The 21,248-nt window shown below is 31.0% G+C and overlaps 1 protein-coding gene and 1 pseudogene across 1 annotated transcript; one reads left to right on the forward strand and one right to left on the reverse strand.

The window, feature by feature from the left end:
* Positions 1-2,965: 2,965 nt before the first annotated feature.
* Positions 2,966-5,387, forward strand: LOC101509174 (uncharacterized). Its single transcript, XM_004515341.4, has 7 exons — positions 2,966-3,203; positions 3,583-3,604; positions 3,694-3,697; positions 4,335-4,439; positions 4,697-4,996; positions 5,088-5,160; positions 5,277-5,387. Exons 1-7 carry the CDS (start codon positions 2,966-2,968, stop codon positions 5,285-5,287), a joined length of 753 nt encoding a protein of 250 aa, XP_004515398.2. The 3' UTR covers positions 5,288-5,387.
* Positions 5,388-9,240: 3,853 nt separating this feature from the next.
* LOC101509824 (cucumisin-like) lies at positions 9,241-19,667 on the reverse strand (annotated as a pseudogene).
* Positions 19,668-21,248: the final 1,581 nt, after the last annotated feature.

Consider the following 21,248-nt stretch of genomic DNA (forward strand, 5'->3'; position numbering starts at 1 on the left):
TAAGTCACATATATATTTCTTGATTATCAAATATTTTAGAGTGGTACCAATATTACTATCCATCAATTTATGAGTGGTCTTAATAACAACTCCTTTCAGTTTTAGAGTAGTCTTTGTACCACACTCCTTTCGGTTTTCGAGCTATAGCGATTTTTGCAAGTGTACTAAATCATTGCAAGTAATAATAAAACAGTAAGTATCGAGTATCAAACTTAATGATTGTGTTATAGTATCAAAAAATTTTTAATTACTAAATTGAACAAAAATGTTCCAAATTTGATGATGTTTTTTCATATTAACATGATAAAAGTTCTACCTTTATAATAATAAAAATGTTAGGGATGGACTTCACTAAGAATCCAACCTTTTGCTACAATTTGAACCTAATTACCAAATTCATTCAATAAGTTGCTACTAATTTCAAAGAGTTGTCGATCCTAATCTCTTAGCGATTGAATGTTTTATCTTACTTTTAATCCCTAATCTTTTAGCGAATTATAAAATATGATTAAGTATCAATTATCAGAAATTATTTCTGATTTTAAGTGTTTGTATCTATCTCTAGACTACAAAGTCAAATTCTTAATCTCAAAGCATTCAAAGGGTCCACTCACATTACAAACTTTGAATTGAAAATCAATTTAAAGACAAGCAACCAATAAATAACATTAACAACAACAATTAAAAACACAAATTAATTGAATTCATTCACATAATCAGAAATCAAATTAAACTTTAATGGTTTTCATCAAGTTACATTTATCCCTAAAAATAAAAAATTTAGCTACTCGTTCTAAACAAATAAGAGTAAAAGAAATGGAATTATTACACATGAAAGATCAAAAATGAAAGTAAAAATCCTATGGCTTTTGATAACTCTCTTTAGTCTCCAAAAAGTCAAAAACCTGGTAAAGAGTGCAACTTTTCTTTAAATAGTGTTTGAAAATGTGTGCTAGCGCATTGTCAGCCTCATATAAGCAATGCACTAGTAGAGTTGACGCAGGGAGCACATTGAGGTAGCGCAATGCGCTAGAGGGTTGGTCTATTGCGCCCAAAGGCAAGGTTATGTGCCAAGAAAAGCACTGTAGTGCAGGGACTTGCGCATTGTGCCCTAGGGATGTTATGCAATGATCTTCACTTATCTTTGTGGTATATTCCAAAAGGTGACTTCTATGTATCTTCATAAAGTCGTCATTTCAAAAGGCGATTTGGAGAGGAAAAAAATTAAAAAAAGCAAATTCTTAAGGAAGTCGTCATTACCAATGGCGACTTCTAATTAAGTAAAAAAAAGAGATAATTTGATATATAATTTTCAAAAGAGAGTATCTTGATATTGTTTTAAAAAAAAATTGGGGTATTAAAGAAAAAACCTTCACATTAATCTTCTATAAACCCTTGAGTGTATATTTCTTCAAAGTGGTTAATTTGTTAAGTTAAAAACCAAGAAATAACAATACACTACGATAATTTATTTGGTTAGAAAGGATTAGTAACAGAACATCCAAAATGATTCAAGAAATAAAAAAGTTTCTTCTTTATTTAGACACTATAAAAACTATTTGAAATTAATTAAAATTATATTAAAAACTAACTAAAAATAAACTTAAAAATAAGAATTGACGAAGACTCATCATAAGTAGTCTTAGCAGTATATTTGAGGGTGATTTTATAGTATTGTGGGAGTCTAATATATATAGTTTTGATTGACTTGTTTTATCTTAGAGATGTCATGGTTGAAATCAAAACAAAACTATTTAGGCTTAATTGCAGTTTTGATCCCCTATTTTAACTGAATCGCGAACGTAGTCCCCCCCATTTTGTTTCTCCCCAGTTTTGGTCTCCCAAGCAGAATTTTGGTCCAAAACTTGATGAAATTTCATTTTTTTTTTTTTTGCATTTATTTAAGTCACACAATGCCTCAAGATCTCATTTGCAACAATTGTACTTGAAATATGATCATAAATGGTGTAGTACGACTTTAAAAACTAAAATTTCATCAAGTTTTGGACTAAAATTCTGTTTGGGGGACCAAAACTGGGGAGAAATAAAATGGAGGGACTACTTTCGCGATTCAGCTAAAATAGGAGAACCAAAACTGCAATTAAGTCTAATGTTTAATGTTTATGCTCATACCTTCTCTAATAATCAATCTATTACCATTTTTCTTATTAAATACTAATCGAATCTTAAAGTTATGAGATTAACCAAATATTAATAGTATGTATAAAATAAAATAATAAATCATCTATTTTTACCGCTGCGAATCTCTTGTAAAACTAGTGTATTTTACTTTAATTTGGGTTTAGGGTGTCACACCATCCATCAAGGAAGAAAATAAAAGGATTTACACAAAAGTGTAATATTGACCAACATGTCTCTTACTTAATTGAAAGTTAGAACTCTCTAAAACATTATTGAAACATAAACTAGATTAAAAAAGTGATAATCTTATAAAATAAAATAAAAGATTATGTGATTAATTGCGTTGAAACATATATTACACTACAAGAAAATAGACATATACCTACAGTAGCTTATAGTAACAAAATTAAAAACTGTAGGTATAGATAAACTATACCCACAGATAAATTATTTATTGTTGGTATAGGTGTCTTATACCTTCGGTGACATAAAATTGTCGCTAATTGTTATAGTTACACAATTAAATTTGTGGCTATAGACACCAAAATTTTAAAATTAATATTTTTTAATTCAGCCAAAATCTTAATTATTTGTAAATATAACTTTGTATAAATATTTGCTCAATGTAAGCAAAAATAATTTTAATTGAGGCAAAATCCTATTTTTTTAATACACCCAATTTCAATTAAGCTAAAATCAAAATTTTTTAAATGGAGCCCAAACAAAAATTTAATGGAGTAAAAAAAAATTAATAGAGCCAAAATGTTAATCAGTAGCAAATAAACCTTTCTCCCCAAAACCCCTAAAACCTAAAATAAGTAACATGCCTTCTTCTTCTTCTCGCCGTCGACCAACCAATCTCGCCCAATCCGTTTCCTTCTTATTCTTCTCGTCGTCGACCAACCAATCCCGCCCAATCTGTTTCCTTCTTATTCTTCTCGTCGTCGACCAACCAATCCCGCCCAATCTTTTTCCTTTTTCTCGCCGTCGACCAACCACGTTCTCATTGTCAATCGACCACTGTTCTCGTCATCACTGTGACCAGCGTTCTCGCATCATCGGTAACTTTTAATTTCTGTACTGTTTATATATTTTTGCAGCTTTTAATTTCTGTTTTGTTATTTATGTGTTGCTCTTTGTAATTTTTGTGTTGTTCTTTGTAATTTATGTTCTGTAATTTATGTTTTTTTATTTATGTGCTTTGAATTTTTGTAATTTCTGAACCTGTGATTTTAAACTTGTGCTTTGAATTTCTGAACCTATAATTTATATAATCACTCATTATTTTAAATGAACTTTTTTTAAAAGGAAGGTTCCAACTGCTAGAAATTAAACACTAGCTTGTATCATAACAAATTAAACTGCTAGAAATCCCTTCATCTACATATACAAAATTCTAAACAATTGATCTATTTATAATTTCTATCTGTGTGTGCTTAGGAATTGATTTTTCGTTAATCTTGTATTTTTAATACATATGTTTTATTTTGACATGCAAATTGCTAGAGCACTCAATTAGACTGATATTAGACAATCTTAATGGAATTTTAGATTGGTAAGATTAAAAATGATACTTTCAAAATCAAATCAATGAATTTAATATCTTTCCACTCTATAATTATAGCAATCAAAGTAAAAGCTTACTGCAATTTCTATACAACCAATTGTAACTAAAAAAATTAATAACATACATACATATATACATGCTCATTGAAATTACTAAAAGTATCAGTTATATTGATAATCCCTTCGAAAAGACAAGCATAGTTGCAACTTGAAATGAAAGACATTGAAATGGAAAACATTAATTTTTATATTGTCGTAACAAATCTCATTAGGTCATTTTTTCCTTCAAAACTGTATAGTATTGAATTGAATTGCAAGTAGTGTACACATAAGGAGAAATTAATAAAACTCAAATTCAAGAGAAATAGTTAAACAAAATAAAATTAAGAAGTTGAGAGAGTGGAGTATATATTAAAGAGTTTATTATTTAGACTAATATTTTATTTCAATTGCAGAAAATAAGTAAAATTAATAGGCAAAATCGTGCTAAGTTTGAAGATGTTCATTGTATGGGTTCAAAAAGTCTCCCAAAGTTTATTGATGAGAAGATTTATTTCTATTTCTATTTTTATGGCTTTAATTTAAATTAAAAATGAAATGCATTTAACTTATTTATTTGGTTGTAGATAAAAAAGGGCAAAGGAGTGTTGCCTGGACGTAAAGAGATTTACATTGATACCCGCACTCGTAAAGATGGAGCAATTGTCAATGGAAAGGCTGCAAGATTGATTGTAAGTTTTGATAATAATTAAACGGTACCAATATATAAAATGTGTATAAATTAAGTTTGACAAAGTGCTGAATTTTATTTTCAAATGTATGATGATTGTATTGGATTTTTACTTGACCATTTAGGAGATTTTGTATTTGTTAGCCTATATGCAATGTTGAAGTTTTTTAATTGGATCTTATTGTAGTACTACATGCTTTGAATGTCAATTTCAATTTGGTATTTTCAATCATTAATAATTTTTATTTTATTTTTTAGGAAGAACTAAAAAAACATAATAATGAGGCTGGAACTTCTCAATCAACCCAAGACACACAAGGTTCTATGTCTTGGAAGGATGACATATTTTATCAAGTACAAGGACCTGATAAAAACGGACGTGTGCGATGTATGGGCAAGATTCCTCATTCTAAAAAATCGAAGGTTTGTGCATCTGAAAATGAAGAGTTGCGCGAAAGAGTTAAGAATATGGAAAACTTGTTAGCAAATGTGATGACTTTAATTCAAAATCGATTTTCTGGAGCAGATGTTAATGATATAATACAAGCTGCAAGACAGGTATATCATAAGTTATTAATCTTATCCAACTAACTTCATAAGTTCCATAATCGTATTTTTCATAAGTAATATTTTCTATTTTTTGTGATAGGTTCCTGATGCTACTAGTGCTCAAAACCATTTGAATTCACTTAGTCCAAACAACAACGAAAATAATGAAAATGGTAATTAGATAGTATTAGTTAATTTTAATTAAAATCATTAACATTTTCTCTATTTTATTAGTAATATTTTTATGTAGAATCGTGTATTTATTCATTTGTTATTTTATTGATTGTAGGTGAAGATTAAAAGCTAATTTGTTGTTGAAGATGGAATATTGGCAATTTAGTGGACTCAATTTCTTAATATTTTTTGAGATTGTTATGTGTGACACGAGATGTCTATTTTAAATGTCTATTTTTTGAGGTTTAGGGTTTTGTTTTATCGTTGTAAGACTTTTATGTTAATTTTTAATATATACAATGAACACCTTTTATTTTATTTTGAGTCTTAGATATATATATTTCATTGTATATTTATATTTGGTTAATTTTATAAAATAAATTTTAAATTATTATATAATTTTTGTTGATAACAAAAAATTAATATTTATAATAAATTAATTACTCTTAAAACCTATACCAACAGAAAAAAGTTGTCACTTAAATGTATAGCAACAGAATCAAAACCGTAGGTATAATTTTTATAAATTATGGCTAAAGTATATACCAACAATGAAATATCCGTAGGTAAAATCAAATGTTTACCGCAACGGTCGGTATAGGTAATTTTGCCTATCCCTACGGTTTTTATATGTTTACCTACAGATTTTCACTGTCGCTAAACGTTCAATTTCTTGTAGTGTTAATTTGCTGTAGACTTAAATTATTGATTGTTTATTTTGGGTTTAGTGCTACAAATGGGAAGTGAGAATCAACCAATACAAATATAAACCATGTAAAACAAAGATTATGTGATTAAATTAATCCTTGTAAAAAAAATATTTAACAAGTCATAAATTTTAAATATTGTATACTTTGTACAAGTCAATTAATTTAATAATAAATTATTTAAAAAATGAAGAACATAAATTAAGAAATTTTCACAATTTTAGAATATGAGAAAAAAACTCAATTTTCAGATATATAAAAATCGAAGAAAAAAAATAGTTTGGAATTTGAATCTTATTACAAGTATAGTCAACATAATAATGCCTCTAATGTAAGAATTGAAACAAGTTAATAATTTAAGTGCGTGTATATTTATATATATATAAATGTGTAAAATATTAATTAAAAAATAAATGAGTATTTTTGTCATATTAAAAATGTATGTCATCAGCAACATCAAATAAAAATCTTATACGTCATAATAACAAATTATATAGCAAAGAAAAGTGATGTAGAGCAAAGGAAGAAGTTGAGTAAGCTATTATTATCAATATCATGCATGTGACATGTGACCATGGATGGTTCTAGATAGATTTATTTAAAAATGTGAGTTTCAAATAGAAAGAGAAAACAAAATACGATAATTAAAAATTGGCTAGTTAATTTTAATCATAATATCATTATATTTTTGAGCTTCATAACAACAACTAAATAAAATTCATTTTAAACTAAATGAATAATAACGCTTGTGAGTTGCAATAAGGATAGATAGACATGCTTACTTTTATACAAAAAAAATATAAAAAATGAATTCTTTAGTGTGAAAAATTAAAATTCCTCTGCCTCTTCCCCTGTTTCTAACATACTAATGTAAGAGTTGTTAAAAATAAATAAATAAATAAATGAGTGTTGATGTTGACATGCATATTAAAAAACATATCATGAAATAAATAGAATATAATAGTATATATGATGAAAATAAACAAGAGAAATAGATTTATTAACAGATCAAGTTGAGTGTTGTTGTGTTGGTTAATTTGTATGGTGGAAGAGAACTATGGATATATTATGTAGGCTAAATTACATCCGTGGTCCCTTAACTTAATTTCACGTAACATTTTAGTCATTTATCTTTTTTTTTTTCCCGACTTGGTCCTTTATTTTAACTTTAAGTGACAATTTGATATTTTATATTTTAAAATTTCAACAATGTTATCCTTTTTTATACAAAAATTCAAAAAGAAATTCAATCAAAACTCATAAAATTAATTATATTCTTCAATATAATACAAATTTCATCAAATTCGTAACGCAAATCTTTAAATAAACTCATATTTTCATACTTTATTTGATATTGTTTGGAATAAATGACTAAATCAGGAAAGAACAAAGATAAAAAACTAAAACGTTACCTGAAATTAAGTTAAGGGACCACACATATAATTTAGCCTATTATGTAAATGGTGGTATTAATTACTGTAATAATCAAATGGTTTTTGAATGCTAGCTTTTTGAGTTAGTGGTTTTTGTGGTGTAAATTTGCTTTAACATTGTCATCATTGATTCATGTATGAAATGAAACCGACATTTACTTAATTTGCATGAGATCGAACTATATATGCGAGTTCATTATTTGCTATTAAAGTCGAGAATCTTGTCCTTCCAAATTCATGTTAGCTTTTTGAAATGATTTCTCTCTTTGATTTATATCAGTCTTATCATTGATACATGTATCAATCTACTTGGGTTTTTCTTCATTTCATAATATACTTTATTTTCATAATCACTCTCTTCTTTATCTATAAGTGAAGCTATCAATATTAACTGTTAGTAGTTTTCTCTTTTAACAAAGTAGTACTTTCTTTTAATTTATATGGCATACATTCTTGAGATTGCTTATAGTTTGGTCCCAGCTAATGATTCCAAACAACACTATCATAAATGTAGGAGGTAATGAAATTGATTTGTCATTCTTACTCAGAACTTTCATCCTCTTGAACACTTTTTTATTTATCTTTTATGTATCATATACTCATATTTAATCAAACTAGCTCAAAGTATAGATGGAGAAACAAAATGGTAAAAATAATAGTATTAAGCTTTTATTTATAATTAGGTGTAGGTAAAACAAAAATAGCAATAAAGAAGACACCGCTAAAATATAAACGCAAGCTTAAAGATACACTAAAACTAAAACTTTACAAAGTTTCATAAAAAACAAAAGCTACAAAATCCTTTCATTAAGACATTATAGTAATTTGTATGTTTGCATTCTAAAGTGATTTTTTTAAACCCTCTAAAAGTACTGAGGTTCTATTTATTAGGAGTTTAGTGGAAGTTAAGTAAAGTTCACTTAAGAATTGTTCGATATGATTTGAATTTGATTTGGTATTTAGATGAAGTTTTTTAACTAATTTTATATTAGATGTATCACTATTACATTGAAAAACTTGAAAGTGAATATATACAGTGTCGAATATATGGTTTTGAAATTTTGTATGCAACAACTCAACGATATTATATGTCATCATATTTATTTTATTATGATGTAATTTTTTTAATATATACAATGTCGAATATACGGTTGTCTCAGGCTATCACATTGCATGTACTTGTTTTTTATTATGGTGAAATTAAAATTAAAATATGGCCAATTGGCCATCATTCATTACATCTAACGTTGGTATATATACATGCTCGAATATATACATACTTAAATAATATATTTATATTTTTCACGTAAATGACTCAATTGTTGACATATGAAATACCAAAGAAAATTTAAGAAAAGTGGATTAAGTTATGAAAATTTAAGAAAATTTAAGAAAATTTTTCACGTAAGAATTCTCTATGTTTCGGTTTAGATTAAGTTATGCAGTGTATGAAATTTGATAGAGGTCATTTTACTTAATATTTAAAGTGAGATTACCTTAAATGTTTTATTACTCATATTTACCGTACAAGACAAACAAGTATAACTCCAAAATAATAAATGATGAATTACTAAAGGATATTGTTGTTTAACTTGAAGAAGTGTCTCACGAATTTTCACAAACAATTTTTTTCTTAACATCATATGACAATAAAATCATTTATTAATTCTTGACCGATTATATAATTTAATTTCAACCAATTGAATTCTCCGCCGGGTATTTGAACATTAAATGAAACATAAAAATGCTATTCAAATGTATGAAATTGATACAAGAAATACTCAAAGATATAACAAAGAGAAAAAAAATTGGAAAAGATCTATACAAGAAGTAGTCAATTTGATTTTCTTCTTTGCAAAAGTATATCTTTTATTGAATAAAAATATAAAATAGTAAATTAAGAATTACATACATTACATATTTTAGTACTTTGACTTTTCTATGCTCTTTCATCAAATATAATAATGGGGCTCCTAACTTGAGATTCACCATTGTCCCAAACTAAAGAAGCTGACTCAATAGATTTCTTCATCGCTCCATCTATAGTGAGAACATATGTTTGTGTTTCTCCTAGTGAAGTGAATGACAAAACACTACGATTCACTGAAACATTGAATCCTATAGGAGCTGTCACAATAGCTCTATATGTATACATCGGTAATCCCACATTTGTGACAACCCTATTGAAGCTTCCACTTGTATGTTGTTTGGGACGTAAGGCTTTGAGAACAAATGAAGGATAGTTTAAATCTCTCGCAGTCATGTGTGCTATCTCAGAGCAAATGACTGCATTTCCAATGATTTGTTGCAAAGTCGCGGCATTGAAACCTTGACCGCATAAAAATCTTATGTAATCTCCTTCATAAGCCTCATATACTAAGCCTAGATTTAAAGCCTTGATGGAGTCAATTTGTCCAGCTCCATAACCAAATTCAGCTTCAACATTATTATTTGGACTTACTTGTTTAGCTACAACACAAGAAATACGGAAAATTGTTTTCATTAGTTTAACACATTAAGTAAATTATACTCGCATCAAATAAACATGAATTACACTAGGCTCTTGTGATAAGTAAATATACATTCCATGTCTATTTTAACATGTCGATTATTTTTAAATAGGAGCAAGACAACTTTGAATAATCATTAAAAATACTTTTTTAGCTATTAATAGCAGTGGTAAGTAATATTAAATACTTTATTATTTATTTTTAAATTATTAGTCTTATATTGAGGAAATTTTTATTATCAACTTTGAAGCTTTATCCAAAATCTTTTTTTATCTCGGTTATTATTTCATAGTTGATCCGGTACTGTATATTCATTATATCACTGATAAAGAAAATAAATTAAAAGTTTGAACGTATTAAAATTAAGTAAAGTATAATACATGTTTATTTTTCAAGGGAGTTTATATTTTAACATAAAAGAAAAAGAAAAAGAAGTATAATCTATTCTACTCAAGGGAAACTTTCAACTGTTTAATTAAAATAAGCATGTGTTAAGTTTATGTTTATATGGATGAATATATTAATTAAGATTTAACACTACTTATTTATATTATACCTGTGGTCATAAGGGCTGAACGAATAGCCGCAGGTGACCATGTTGGATGAAATAATTTGATATACACAGCTGCTCTAGACACATGCGGACATGACATTGACGTTCCCGACATAATGTTGAACTCCAAATTTCTATTATCTCCAATAGTATCAGAAATAGGAGAAATTGTAGGCCAACTAGCGATTATGTCGACTCCAGGAGCAATTAAATCCGGCTGTAATATTATACAAAAAATGTTTATATTAAATATTGTAAAAATGATATAATAACAAACCTTGAGAATCTCAGGAGTAGCCTTGTTAGGACCTCTTGAGGAGAAAGAAGCAACCACAGGTGCCAAAGTATCTTTTATTTCATTGGTCCTAAATATGGTTGCAGTTGGACTCCTGAAAATTGATTGATATAATAATCATTAGTTAAGTGTGGTTCTCTAAATTATTGTAAGTGTATATTTTAATTGAAATGGATACCTTGTAGAGTGTATGTACTTATATATTTTGGCAGCATCTTTGGATTGAAGATAACATGCTGGTAAGGGTAGAGAAAAGACAATATCTGAATAAGTATGGCCTTGTATCAAAACCCCAACAGCACCCACTCTTAAGGCTTCTGCGGGTCTTTCTGTTCCTTCACATAGAACAATTTTTCCTTTCACCAACCTAGCATCCAATGTGTTGGCTGAGCAAAACCTACAGTTTTAATATAATTTGGTTAACAAATAGTTGATTTTAAAAAGTTTTTCTCTATTCAGTAATGTCCATTTAACAAACATTTTATTTTTAATATTAACTTAAATAAGTTAATCATTCTAAATAAAAGTTAGACATTTTAACTTAAGGACTGCAATTAAATTTATTTTTGTAAGACTAAAGTTGAAAAGTAATGTTTTATACCGTTTGCTAATTTTAATGATACAAAAGCTAGTTACCTAGATTTGTCTTTATTGAAGCCTCCTATAGTATTTGGTGCAGCTCCACCATAGACAATAGGATATAGTTTTTCCTCAAGGTCAAATGTGTTCAAAGAGACACCCTAAACATAAGAATCAAAGATATTAACCATAAGATGAAATAAGACATGTTATATAGCATATGAGATAAAAGAGTAATTTACCTCATATGTCATATTGTCTCCTAATTTGACCTTGGTGACAAACATTCTATCTATTGTGCTAGCCGCCACAACAATTGCCCAAGGTGAAAAATTGCCTAAGGTTGAAGGACGAGGACCCGAGTTTCCAGCTGCCAACACTGTCAACACTCCATGTTGCATAGCATGGAATGATCCGATGGAAATTGCATCTCTAAAATACATAGTGTCATTTGACCCTGATGTAAGTGAGACTGATAATATATCAACCCCATCGGCAATTGCATCATCGAATGCAGCAAGAATACCAGAATCAAAGCATCCTTTGACCCAGCATACTTTGTACACAACAATACGTGCAGATGGAGCTCCACCTCTTGTTGTACCTCGTGCAAGGCCTCCCATGCTTGCCTTCTTAATTGGTATCCCTACTGCAATTGAAGCTGTATGTGTCTCATGGCCTTCTGAATCTCTTGGAGATTCATTATCTTTTTCGCTCAAGGGATCAACAAATGATAAATAATACCTAGCTCCAATTATTTTACTGCAATAATATATAAACTTAGTTTAGCATTTACTTTTATTTTTTCTCTTTTCATCTCTATTTAATAAGCCATAGTTCTGTGAATTATATGGAAGTTGATATCAAAAGTCAAGTTGTATTTTAAATCAATTTTCATGACATTACAGTAAAAGGCATTTGCAGTGAAATTCAGTATAAGAAATCATAAAATATTACTTGTTGCAGGTAATATTTGAAGTTTGGCATGTGCCCTTCCATTTGCTCGGCGGCGGACTAAAACCTTTATCGTTGAAACTCTCAGATTCTGGCCAAATTCCAGAATCGATTACACAAACGATAACATCACTTTCAGAATTTTCTCATTCCATGTATCGTGGAAAGCCAATGAAATCCCATGATCTGGTCGTAAGAAGGTGTCTCTTTTTATTAGGAACAACATACACCACTCCGTCAAGTCCTACATTTTCAATTTTAATCGGTTAACAAAATTATGAAAATATATCTTATTCACACACCAGCCATTTTGTTGGCTTCTTTCTTCGTTAACTTTGCAACAAAGCCATTAAAACTCCTTTTGTAATGCTGGAGTACTGGCTTTGGAGCTTCATCGCTAAAATTGTGAATAGAGAAAATTGTTAAGTATCCATGTCAATTACATGATGAATAACCAAAGGCGGAAGCGTACCTGTGGGAATTGCCATTGATGAAATCCTAGGATGATGATGATAGAGCCAATGGGTTGGGTGATCTTCCTCAGCAAAACACCCTGAAGACCTTGCTCTCTTGATGGGGATAGAGAGAACCAGAGAGTTTTTTTTTTCTTTTAGGGTTTTGAAACTGAATAGTCTTATTGTGTTTGCCTTGGGGACCATTACCCCTATATATAACTATTATTGGTTATATCCCAAATTGCAGTATTTCCAATTCAGCCCCTCATTAAATTAGAAACTGCCTGGTATCTACACTATTAATTTTCATAACTATTATGCTCTTTAGCCATAAACTATTATATATTATTTGACCCCTAGTTTATTGGCTAATTATATAATGACCCCAACACACTTTATTAATTAATTACATATGTGACCCATAAATCTTACAATCTCCCACTGGTCACACATGTATCCTTAGGAGTGTGTTAGACTTTATGACGTCAAAAAATGTCATTATAATTACCTTGAGTATAATCCAAATTGTCCCGTCCATTAATCATATCAGCACATGGAACCAAGGAGGCTTTCGTCATAATAAGCATAACTAAACCCATCAATGATCACCCGTACTGACACAACTAACTGACATAGACCCATTATGAAAAGTGTAGCATGAAAATTACATGAAGTTGGTCAATGCATGTCAATTTTCAACTGGTCCTACTTTATCGAATGAGATCATACCATAACTTAAATGTACAAAGTAACCAAAAACTGAATACTTTAAACTTTATTTCTGATCAGAAAGTCCAAATACAATGTATTTGTACTTTACAATTAAACATAGAACATGAATTACATAATGGACGAAACTCCCACTAAAATCAAGATTCCTCAAACTGTAGCACACCCATGTGAGCAGTATGCTCATGAAAGACCTTGGGTGGTAGACCTTTAGTGAGTGGATCCGCAATCATGGAGTTTGTCCTTAAGTGTTCTATGGATATCTGTCCACTTTGTACCTTCTCTTTAACAACTAGGAACTTAATGTCAATGTGCTTTGACTTGGTTGAGCTCCTATTATTGTTAGAATACAGGACTGCTGATCTATTGTCACAATACAACTTGAGTGGTCTTTCAATCCCTTCAACTATTTGCAGCCCCGTGACAAAATTTCTCAGCCAAATGCCCTGGTCAGATGCCTCATGAATTGCTACGAATTCTGCTGCCATGGTTGATGAAGCAGTAAGACCTTGCTTGGCACTACGCCAAGAAACTGCTCCACCAGCTAACAGAAAGACATAGCCTGAAGTTGATCTTAAGCTGTCTTGGCATCCCGCAAAATCCGAGTCAGAGTACCCAGTGATCTCTAACTGGTCTGACCTCCTATATGTGAGCATGTAGTTTCTTGTTCTCTTCAAATATCTCATGACCCTCTTGGCTGCTTTCCAATGGTCAAGACCTGGATTGCTTAAATATCTGCCTAAAATCCCTACTATGAACGCTATGTCTGGACGCGTACATACTTGGGCATACATAAGACTCCCTACAGCTGAAGCATAAGGGATCTTTTGCATTTCTTGAATTTCCAAACTTCCCTTAGGGCACTGTTTGAGACTAAACTTGTCTCCCTTAGCAACTGGGGTGTCCCCTGGTTTGCAATCCTGTAACCCAAACCTTTTGAGAACCTTATCGATATAGCTCTTTTGTGACAATCCAAGAATACCTCGAGATCTGTCTCGGTGTATCTGAATTCCTAATACAAAAGAGGCGTCACCAAGATCTTTCATCTCAAAATGCTTTGATAGAAATTTCTTAGTTTCGTGCAACATGCCTATATCGTTAGTGGCAAGCAGTATGTCATCAACATACAAGACCAGGAAAATATGTCTGCTCCCACTGAACTTATGATACACACAATCATCAACTGTATTCATCTCAAAACCAAATGAGAGAATTACTTGATGAAATTTATGGTACCATTGACGAGAAGCTTGTTTTAGCCCATAAATGGATTTTCTTAGTTTGCACACCATATTCTTTGGGTCTCCCAACACAAAGTTTTCTGGCTGCACCATATAGATCGTCTCATCAATGTCGCCATTGAGAAAAGCTGTTTTTACATCCATTTGATGAAGCTCCAAATTAAAGTGAGCAACAAGAGCCATGATTATTCTTAAAGAGTCCTTCGATGAAACCGGAGAGAAAGTCTCTTTATAATCAATCCCTTCCTTTTGAGTATAACCCTTAGCTACAAGACGTGCCTTATATCTCTCCACATTACCATTGGAATCCCGCTTGGTTTTAAAAATCCATTTGCAACCAATGGGTTTCTTTCCTTCAGGTAATGGGATAAGTTCCCAAACTGAATTGTCTTGCATAGACTTGTACTCCTCATTCATTGCTTCGATCCACTTATCTGAACGAGAATCTTGCATGGCTTGATGAAAGTTGACTGGGTCGTCTTCCGTCATGCCAACATTTTCCTCTACCTCATTGATAAATACTACATAATCATCCGAAATAGCATTTTTCCTTTCTCTAGTGGATCTCCGCAATGGAGCTGGCTCTTGAGGCACTTGTTCTTGAGGATCTTGAATTTGATCTGGATTTTGTTCTTCCTGAACAACCAGATCATCTTGAGTTTGTTCAATAATGGGAAAGTCAATTGGTGGAAGAATCAGTTCTGGAATTGTTACCGATTCTTCCTCAAAGACAAAATCTTTAACCTTAATCTTCCCCCCAAACTCAATATCCTCAAAGAACGTTGCCGTTCCCGTCTCAAAAATTGTTCTCAAATTAGGATCATAAAATTTATAGCCCCTTGATTTTTCTGAGTACCCTATAAAATAGCTGCTAATTGTTCGGGGTTCAAATTTCTTTTCATTCGGCCTATAAGGCCTTGCCTCAGCTGGACATCCCCAAACATGAAGGTGCTTCAGACTAGGCTTACGCCCAATCCAAAGCTCATAAGGTGTTTTAGCCGCTGCCTTAGTTGGTACTCTATTAAGAATGTATGCTGCTGTTTTTAATGCCTCTCCCCAGAGTGACTCTGGCAAGGTGGAATGACAAATCATACTCCTTACCATATCCTTAAGAGTCCTGTTTCGTCTTTCAGCTACACCATTCATGCTGGGTGACCCCGGCATAGTGTATTGTGGGACGATTCCACATTCCTCTAGGTATTTGGCAAATGGTCCCGGACGTTGTTCACCTGAACCGTCATATCTGCCGTAGTATTCACCACCACGATCAGATTTGACCTTTTTAATTCTTTTATTAAGTTGATTCTCAACTTCTGCCTTAAAGGATTTGAACACGTCTATTGATTGGGACTTTTCGTGAATTAGGTAAAGGTAGGCATATCTAGAATAATCGTCTATGAATGATATAAAATATTGTTGACCATTCCAAGAAGGAGTTGGAAATGGCCCACAGATGTCCGTATGTATCAATTCTAAGACGTCTGTAGCTCTATATGCGCCTAATTTCTTATCTTTAGTCTGTTTTCCTTTAATGCATGCTACACAAACGTTAAAGTCTGTGAAGTCAATGGAATCTAAAATTCCATCTGACACAAGTCGTTCAACTCTATTTTTAGAGATGTGACCTAGACGCTTGTGCCAAAGCACCCCTGAATTGAAATTGTCAATTTTCCGCTTAGTACCACGTGATTCCACATTCAAGGTTTCATTATAGTTAGCCACAGTTTCCAACAAATAAAGATTATCATAACCAGAAAGTAAACCGGTTCCAACAACATTCGAATTTAAAGACAAAGTAAATTCTTTATTCCCGAATGAACAATAATATCCTGATTTGTCCAAATAAGAAATAGAGATCAAATTCCGTCTAAATGACGGTACAACAAAAGTGTCTTTTAAATCCAAATAATGACCGGAACTTAATAATAATCTAAATTTTCCTATGGCTTCAACTTCTACCTTCTTCCCATCTCCTACATAGATCCATCTTTCAGTATCACTAGGCTTTCGGAAGTTCAGGCAACCCTGCATTGAAACACTGATGTTAGTAGTTGCACCAGAGTCTAACCACCAAGTGTTTCTAGGTACTGAAGCTAAATTAACCTCAGAACAGACCAAAGACAGAATCATACCTTTCTTAACACGCCAAGCGTGATATTTGGCACAATCCTTCTTCACGTGTCCAGAACTCCTGCAGAAGAAGCAGTTGTTATCCTTAGTCTGCTTCTTTTGTTCTGGACCCTTAGCAGCAGCTTTGTTCTTGGGCTCCTCAATTCTTTTCCTTTTGCCCTTGTCTTTAGAGATGCTAGTAAAGTGAGCACTTTCAGTCCTATCTTGCTTCAGCCTGTCCTCTTCTTGCACACATAATGAAATGAGCTCATTAAGAGTCCATTTCTCCTTTTGACAATTATAAGTCACCTTAAACTGACTGAATTGCGAAGGAAGAGACAGCAATACTAAATGAATGAGTAAGTCATCTGACAACTCAAGCTTTAGACCTTTAAGCTTAGAAGCAATGTTGGACATCATCATAATGTGCTCTCTTATATTTCCCTTGCCTTGATACTTCATGGAAATTAAATTCTGAAGCAAAGAACTTGTTTCAGCCTTATCACTTTTTACAAAGCGTTTTTCCATCTCAACAACTAGAGTCCTTAGGAGTAGAGGGTCGATCAATTCTTAATGCAAGGTCTAGATCCATGCAGCCAAGAACAATCAGAATGTTCTCTTCCCATTCCTTAAAATTTGTCCCATTAAGGACAGGAATAGAACTCAAATTTGCAGATATGGAAGCAACCGATGCTGTAAATTAGATAAAGAACGAAACTTAGAAACTCACATTATAGGAAAATAAATCAATAAATGAATAAATACATATGTTCACATCATGGAATTTAACCCATCTCAAGATACCCAGTGCACCATTGATGTCAAGTCTTTGGACAGTAACACCAACTGCTAGTGGTACTCTTGTTGCAACGATCAAATATTGACAATAAGACATGTCAAACAATAAACCTTCCTTTGGGCCGATTTACTGCTCACATGTATACCAAATAATTGTCACACATTTATCATCGCAGGTGTACCATGTAATTCTGCCAAATATTAACCTTCCTTTGGGCCGGTCAATACCCGCATGAATAAACATATACACAGCCATTTGATACTCTTCACGAGCAATTTAGACAAGAGAGGTCACTTTGGCGACATCAAGTTTCAATTAACTCATTCAAAAAATGTCAAACTTGACTTGAACATATATTTATTATATCCAAATAAAACAATAAAAAAAAATATGTTCACTAATATAAACATTATTTCATTAGTAAATCTTCAAAAAAAATTATAAAACAATAATTTTCAAAAAAAAAAAAAATTTCTAAAAGCCCTTAAGGAAGTTGCTTAAAATTATTAAATCTTCAAACTAAATTATTAAAACGATTACGAAATGCTCAGGCTGAGATCGAGCAAGGGAAGTCATCAGGCATATTTGATTTCATCTTATACAATGACAAACTTGAGGAGTGCTATGAGAGTCTTAAGGTAACTCTCAACTACCTTACATCAACTCGTTTTCTTTAATCGGTTAAACATCTTGACATAGAATCTTCACTTGTACAGAAATTATTGGGACTTGATGGTTATGTCACTCTATTGCAACTGGGGTATTGAAGTTAAATTGGTGTTTTAATGTTTCTATCCAACATAATTAGAGATTAGTCTCCCAATGGATCATCATTCGGTATTGAAAACTGAAGACAAAAACCTCATAAACTTCAACCCTTTAATTGAATCAAACAAGTAAGCCTTGTGAAACACATAAACTTATTAGCAACCAAGAGTAAAAGATTAAGTATTGACTTTGTGTTTGTTTGAGCAGGATAATGTTAGATTTGTCCTCACTTGAAGGGGTTGCATCTGTGAGGACAAGAGGGCTCGATTTTCGATATTCAACAGAATGCATTAACTTGACAGGCATTATTCAAATAGCATTATTCAAACTAAGCCCCTAAGGTAATCCAATGGACCCAAAATAAAAAATAAAAACAGATCATTATTCAAATATGGCAGAATTTCATGGCATTATTCACAATTCATTAATTGTTCCAATCATCCAAATTCCCAAATTACAAAACCTAAGATTTCAATCATGTCAAAATTCCCAAATTGAATCCTAAAACAAAGACAATAACCGAATTTCATCATGAATTAAACATGGTAGGCTCTGATACCAATTGTTAAGTATCCATGTCAATTACATGATGAATAACCAAAGGCGGAAGCGTACCTGTGGGAATTGCCATTGATGAAATCCTAGGATGATGATGATAGAGCCAATGGGTTGAGTGATCTTCCTCAGCAAAACACCCTGAAAACCTTGCTCTCTTGATGGGGATAGAGAGAACCAAAGAGTTTTCTCTTTTAGGGTTTTGAAACTGAATAGTCTTATTGTGTTTGCCTTGGGGACCATTACCCCTATATATAACTATTATTGGTTATATCCCAAATTGCAGTATTTCCAATTCAGCACCTCATTAAATTAGAAACTGTCTGGTATCTACACTATTAATTTTCATAACTATTATGCTCTTTAGCCATAAACTATTATATATTACTTGACCCCTAGTTTATTGGCTAATTATATAATGACCCCAACACACTTTATTAATTAATTACATATGTGACTCATAAATCTTACAAAAACATGTAAGATAAAACTCTAATCTGAATAGCTTAGGTAAGGTTGGACTTAAATAGCATAAAAATTTAACAATAAAATAACATGTCCGCAACTTGTTGAAGCAAATTTTGGTAGTGAAGTAATAAAGAAGTTTCATCATTTTTACTATTTCCAGTATAGACAATATAAGTCTGCATTTTTAATAAATATATTTGTCAAAAAAAAAGAATTATGAAATTTGATAAAGAAAGAGTGATGAAGTGTATTTGCCTTCAAGTCATCTTGAGTAGATGAATAACAATTCACTAAAAGTGAAGTAAGGCTAATAAGGAGTAGCAAAAGTCCAATAGAATATCTTCTGTCCATTGTCAAGCTAGCAATACCATAACAAAAAAAATATATAGTTAATAGTATGTGTTTAATGCATTATCAAAATGATATAATATATTCATGCATATCTTTTTCTGTCACATAACCTGATTCTGTTTTTTTTTTTTTCCCTTTGTTTGTTTCCTCTACAATCACATGCATATAAATGTGTAAAAAAAATATTTTGAACTAAATGAATATTAAAAACTTGTGAGTTGCAGTAATGATAGATAGGCATATTTACTAATTCAACATATATGAATGTGTAAAATAACCAATTAAGTCAAAATAATTATTTATCTGCCTTCTCCTAGTTCAAAGCTATTAGATTAAGTATAAAAACCATAAACTAGATTAAGTAAAAAAAAACCATAAATTAGATTAAAAGAATGTTTCATTTAAAAATATGTACCTTTCATATTAAACTACATCATCAACAACATAGATAAAACGAATAAAAAATATATAGACGAATAACATGAATTAAAAAGCACAAGTAATTAGGGGTTAGATAATAGTTGGAGAGTATTCTCACAAATCCCTTTCTTTCACAAGTTAAACAAATTTCTTTGTTAGACTCAAATTACGAGACACCAATGCAATGTAGGTTCTAAAGAGAAAAAGAAAACAAAAAAAGATAAAAATTAACTAGTTATTTTTTAATATAACCACGATTGGATAATTATACTTGTAAGTTGCAAATGAATAATAATACTTGTTAGTTGTAGTAAATGTATAAAAACGGTATTCTTTATTGGTAGTTTTTTATGATAAATAAATGTAAACTCACATAATTAACAAAGGAATAAAATCAGTGTAATGTAAAATATGAGTTTGTATGTTATTGCAAGTATACTCAAAATAATAATGCTCTGTCTCCTCCCCTGTTTGTGAAAGACTAATGTAATATAAGAGTTAATTCAGTGCATATGTGAATGTGTAAATAACCAATTAGGAAATGAATGAAAAAGCATTTCATGAATAAAAAGTATATATGATGATCATTAAGCAAAATAAATAGAGTTATTAACAGATCAAGTGTTGTTGTTTTGGTGAAATGAAGTCGAAGTGGAGTGAAAATAAACAAGAGGAATTTGTATGGTGGAAGAGAACTATGGATATATTATTGAAATGGAAATGGTAGTGTTGTGGTGTTAATGAAAGAGTTGAACAACGAAAGTGAAAGGTTATATATTGTATTAGCTGGTAGGATATATATTACTATGAAATGGAAATGGTAGTGTTGTGGTGTTAATGAAAGAGTTGAAAAACCAAAGAAAATTGTTATATATTGTGCTAGCTCGTAGGATATAGAAGTGAGAATGATTAGTATGAAATATAGAAGAAGAGAAGTGGTGATATTTGTGAAGCCAAGTTTATGTATTTATAGAGGAAGAACTAAGAAGAAGAAGAAGAAGCTAGAAAGACATTCATGTGAGTAGTGTGAGTGTGACGATGGAGAATCTTATCATTATCAATATGAAACTCTCTTTTTCTTCATTTGATTATTAACTCTTTATTTTGGTGTAAATTTACTTTGATATTGAAATGGCAATGGAAGACTTTTTTCTTCATTTG

The sequence above is a fragment of the Cicer arietinum genome, chromosome 7, assembly GCF_000331145.2.
Source record: "Cicer arietinum cultivar CDC Frontier isolate Library 1 chromosome 7, Cicar.CDCFrontier_v2.0, whole genome shotgun sequence".
Taxonomy (NCBI): Eukaryota; Viridiplantae; Streptophyta; class Magnoliopsida; order Fabales; family Fabaceae; genus Cicer; species Cicer arietinum.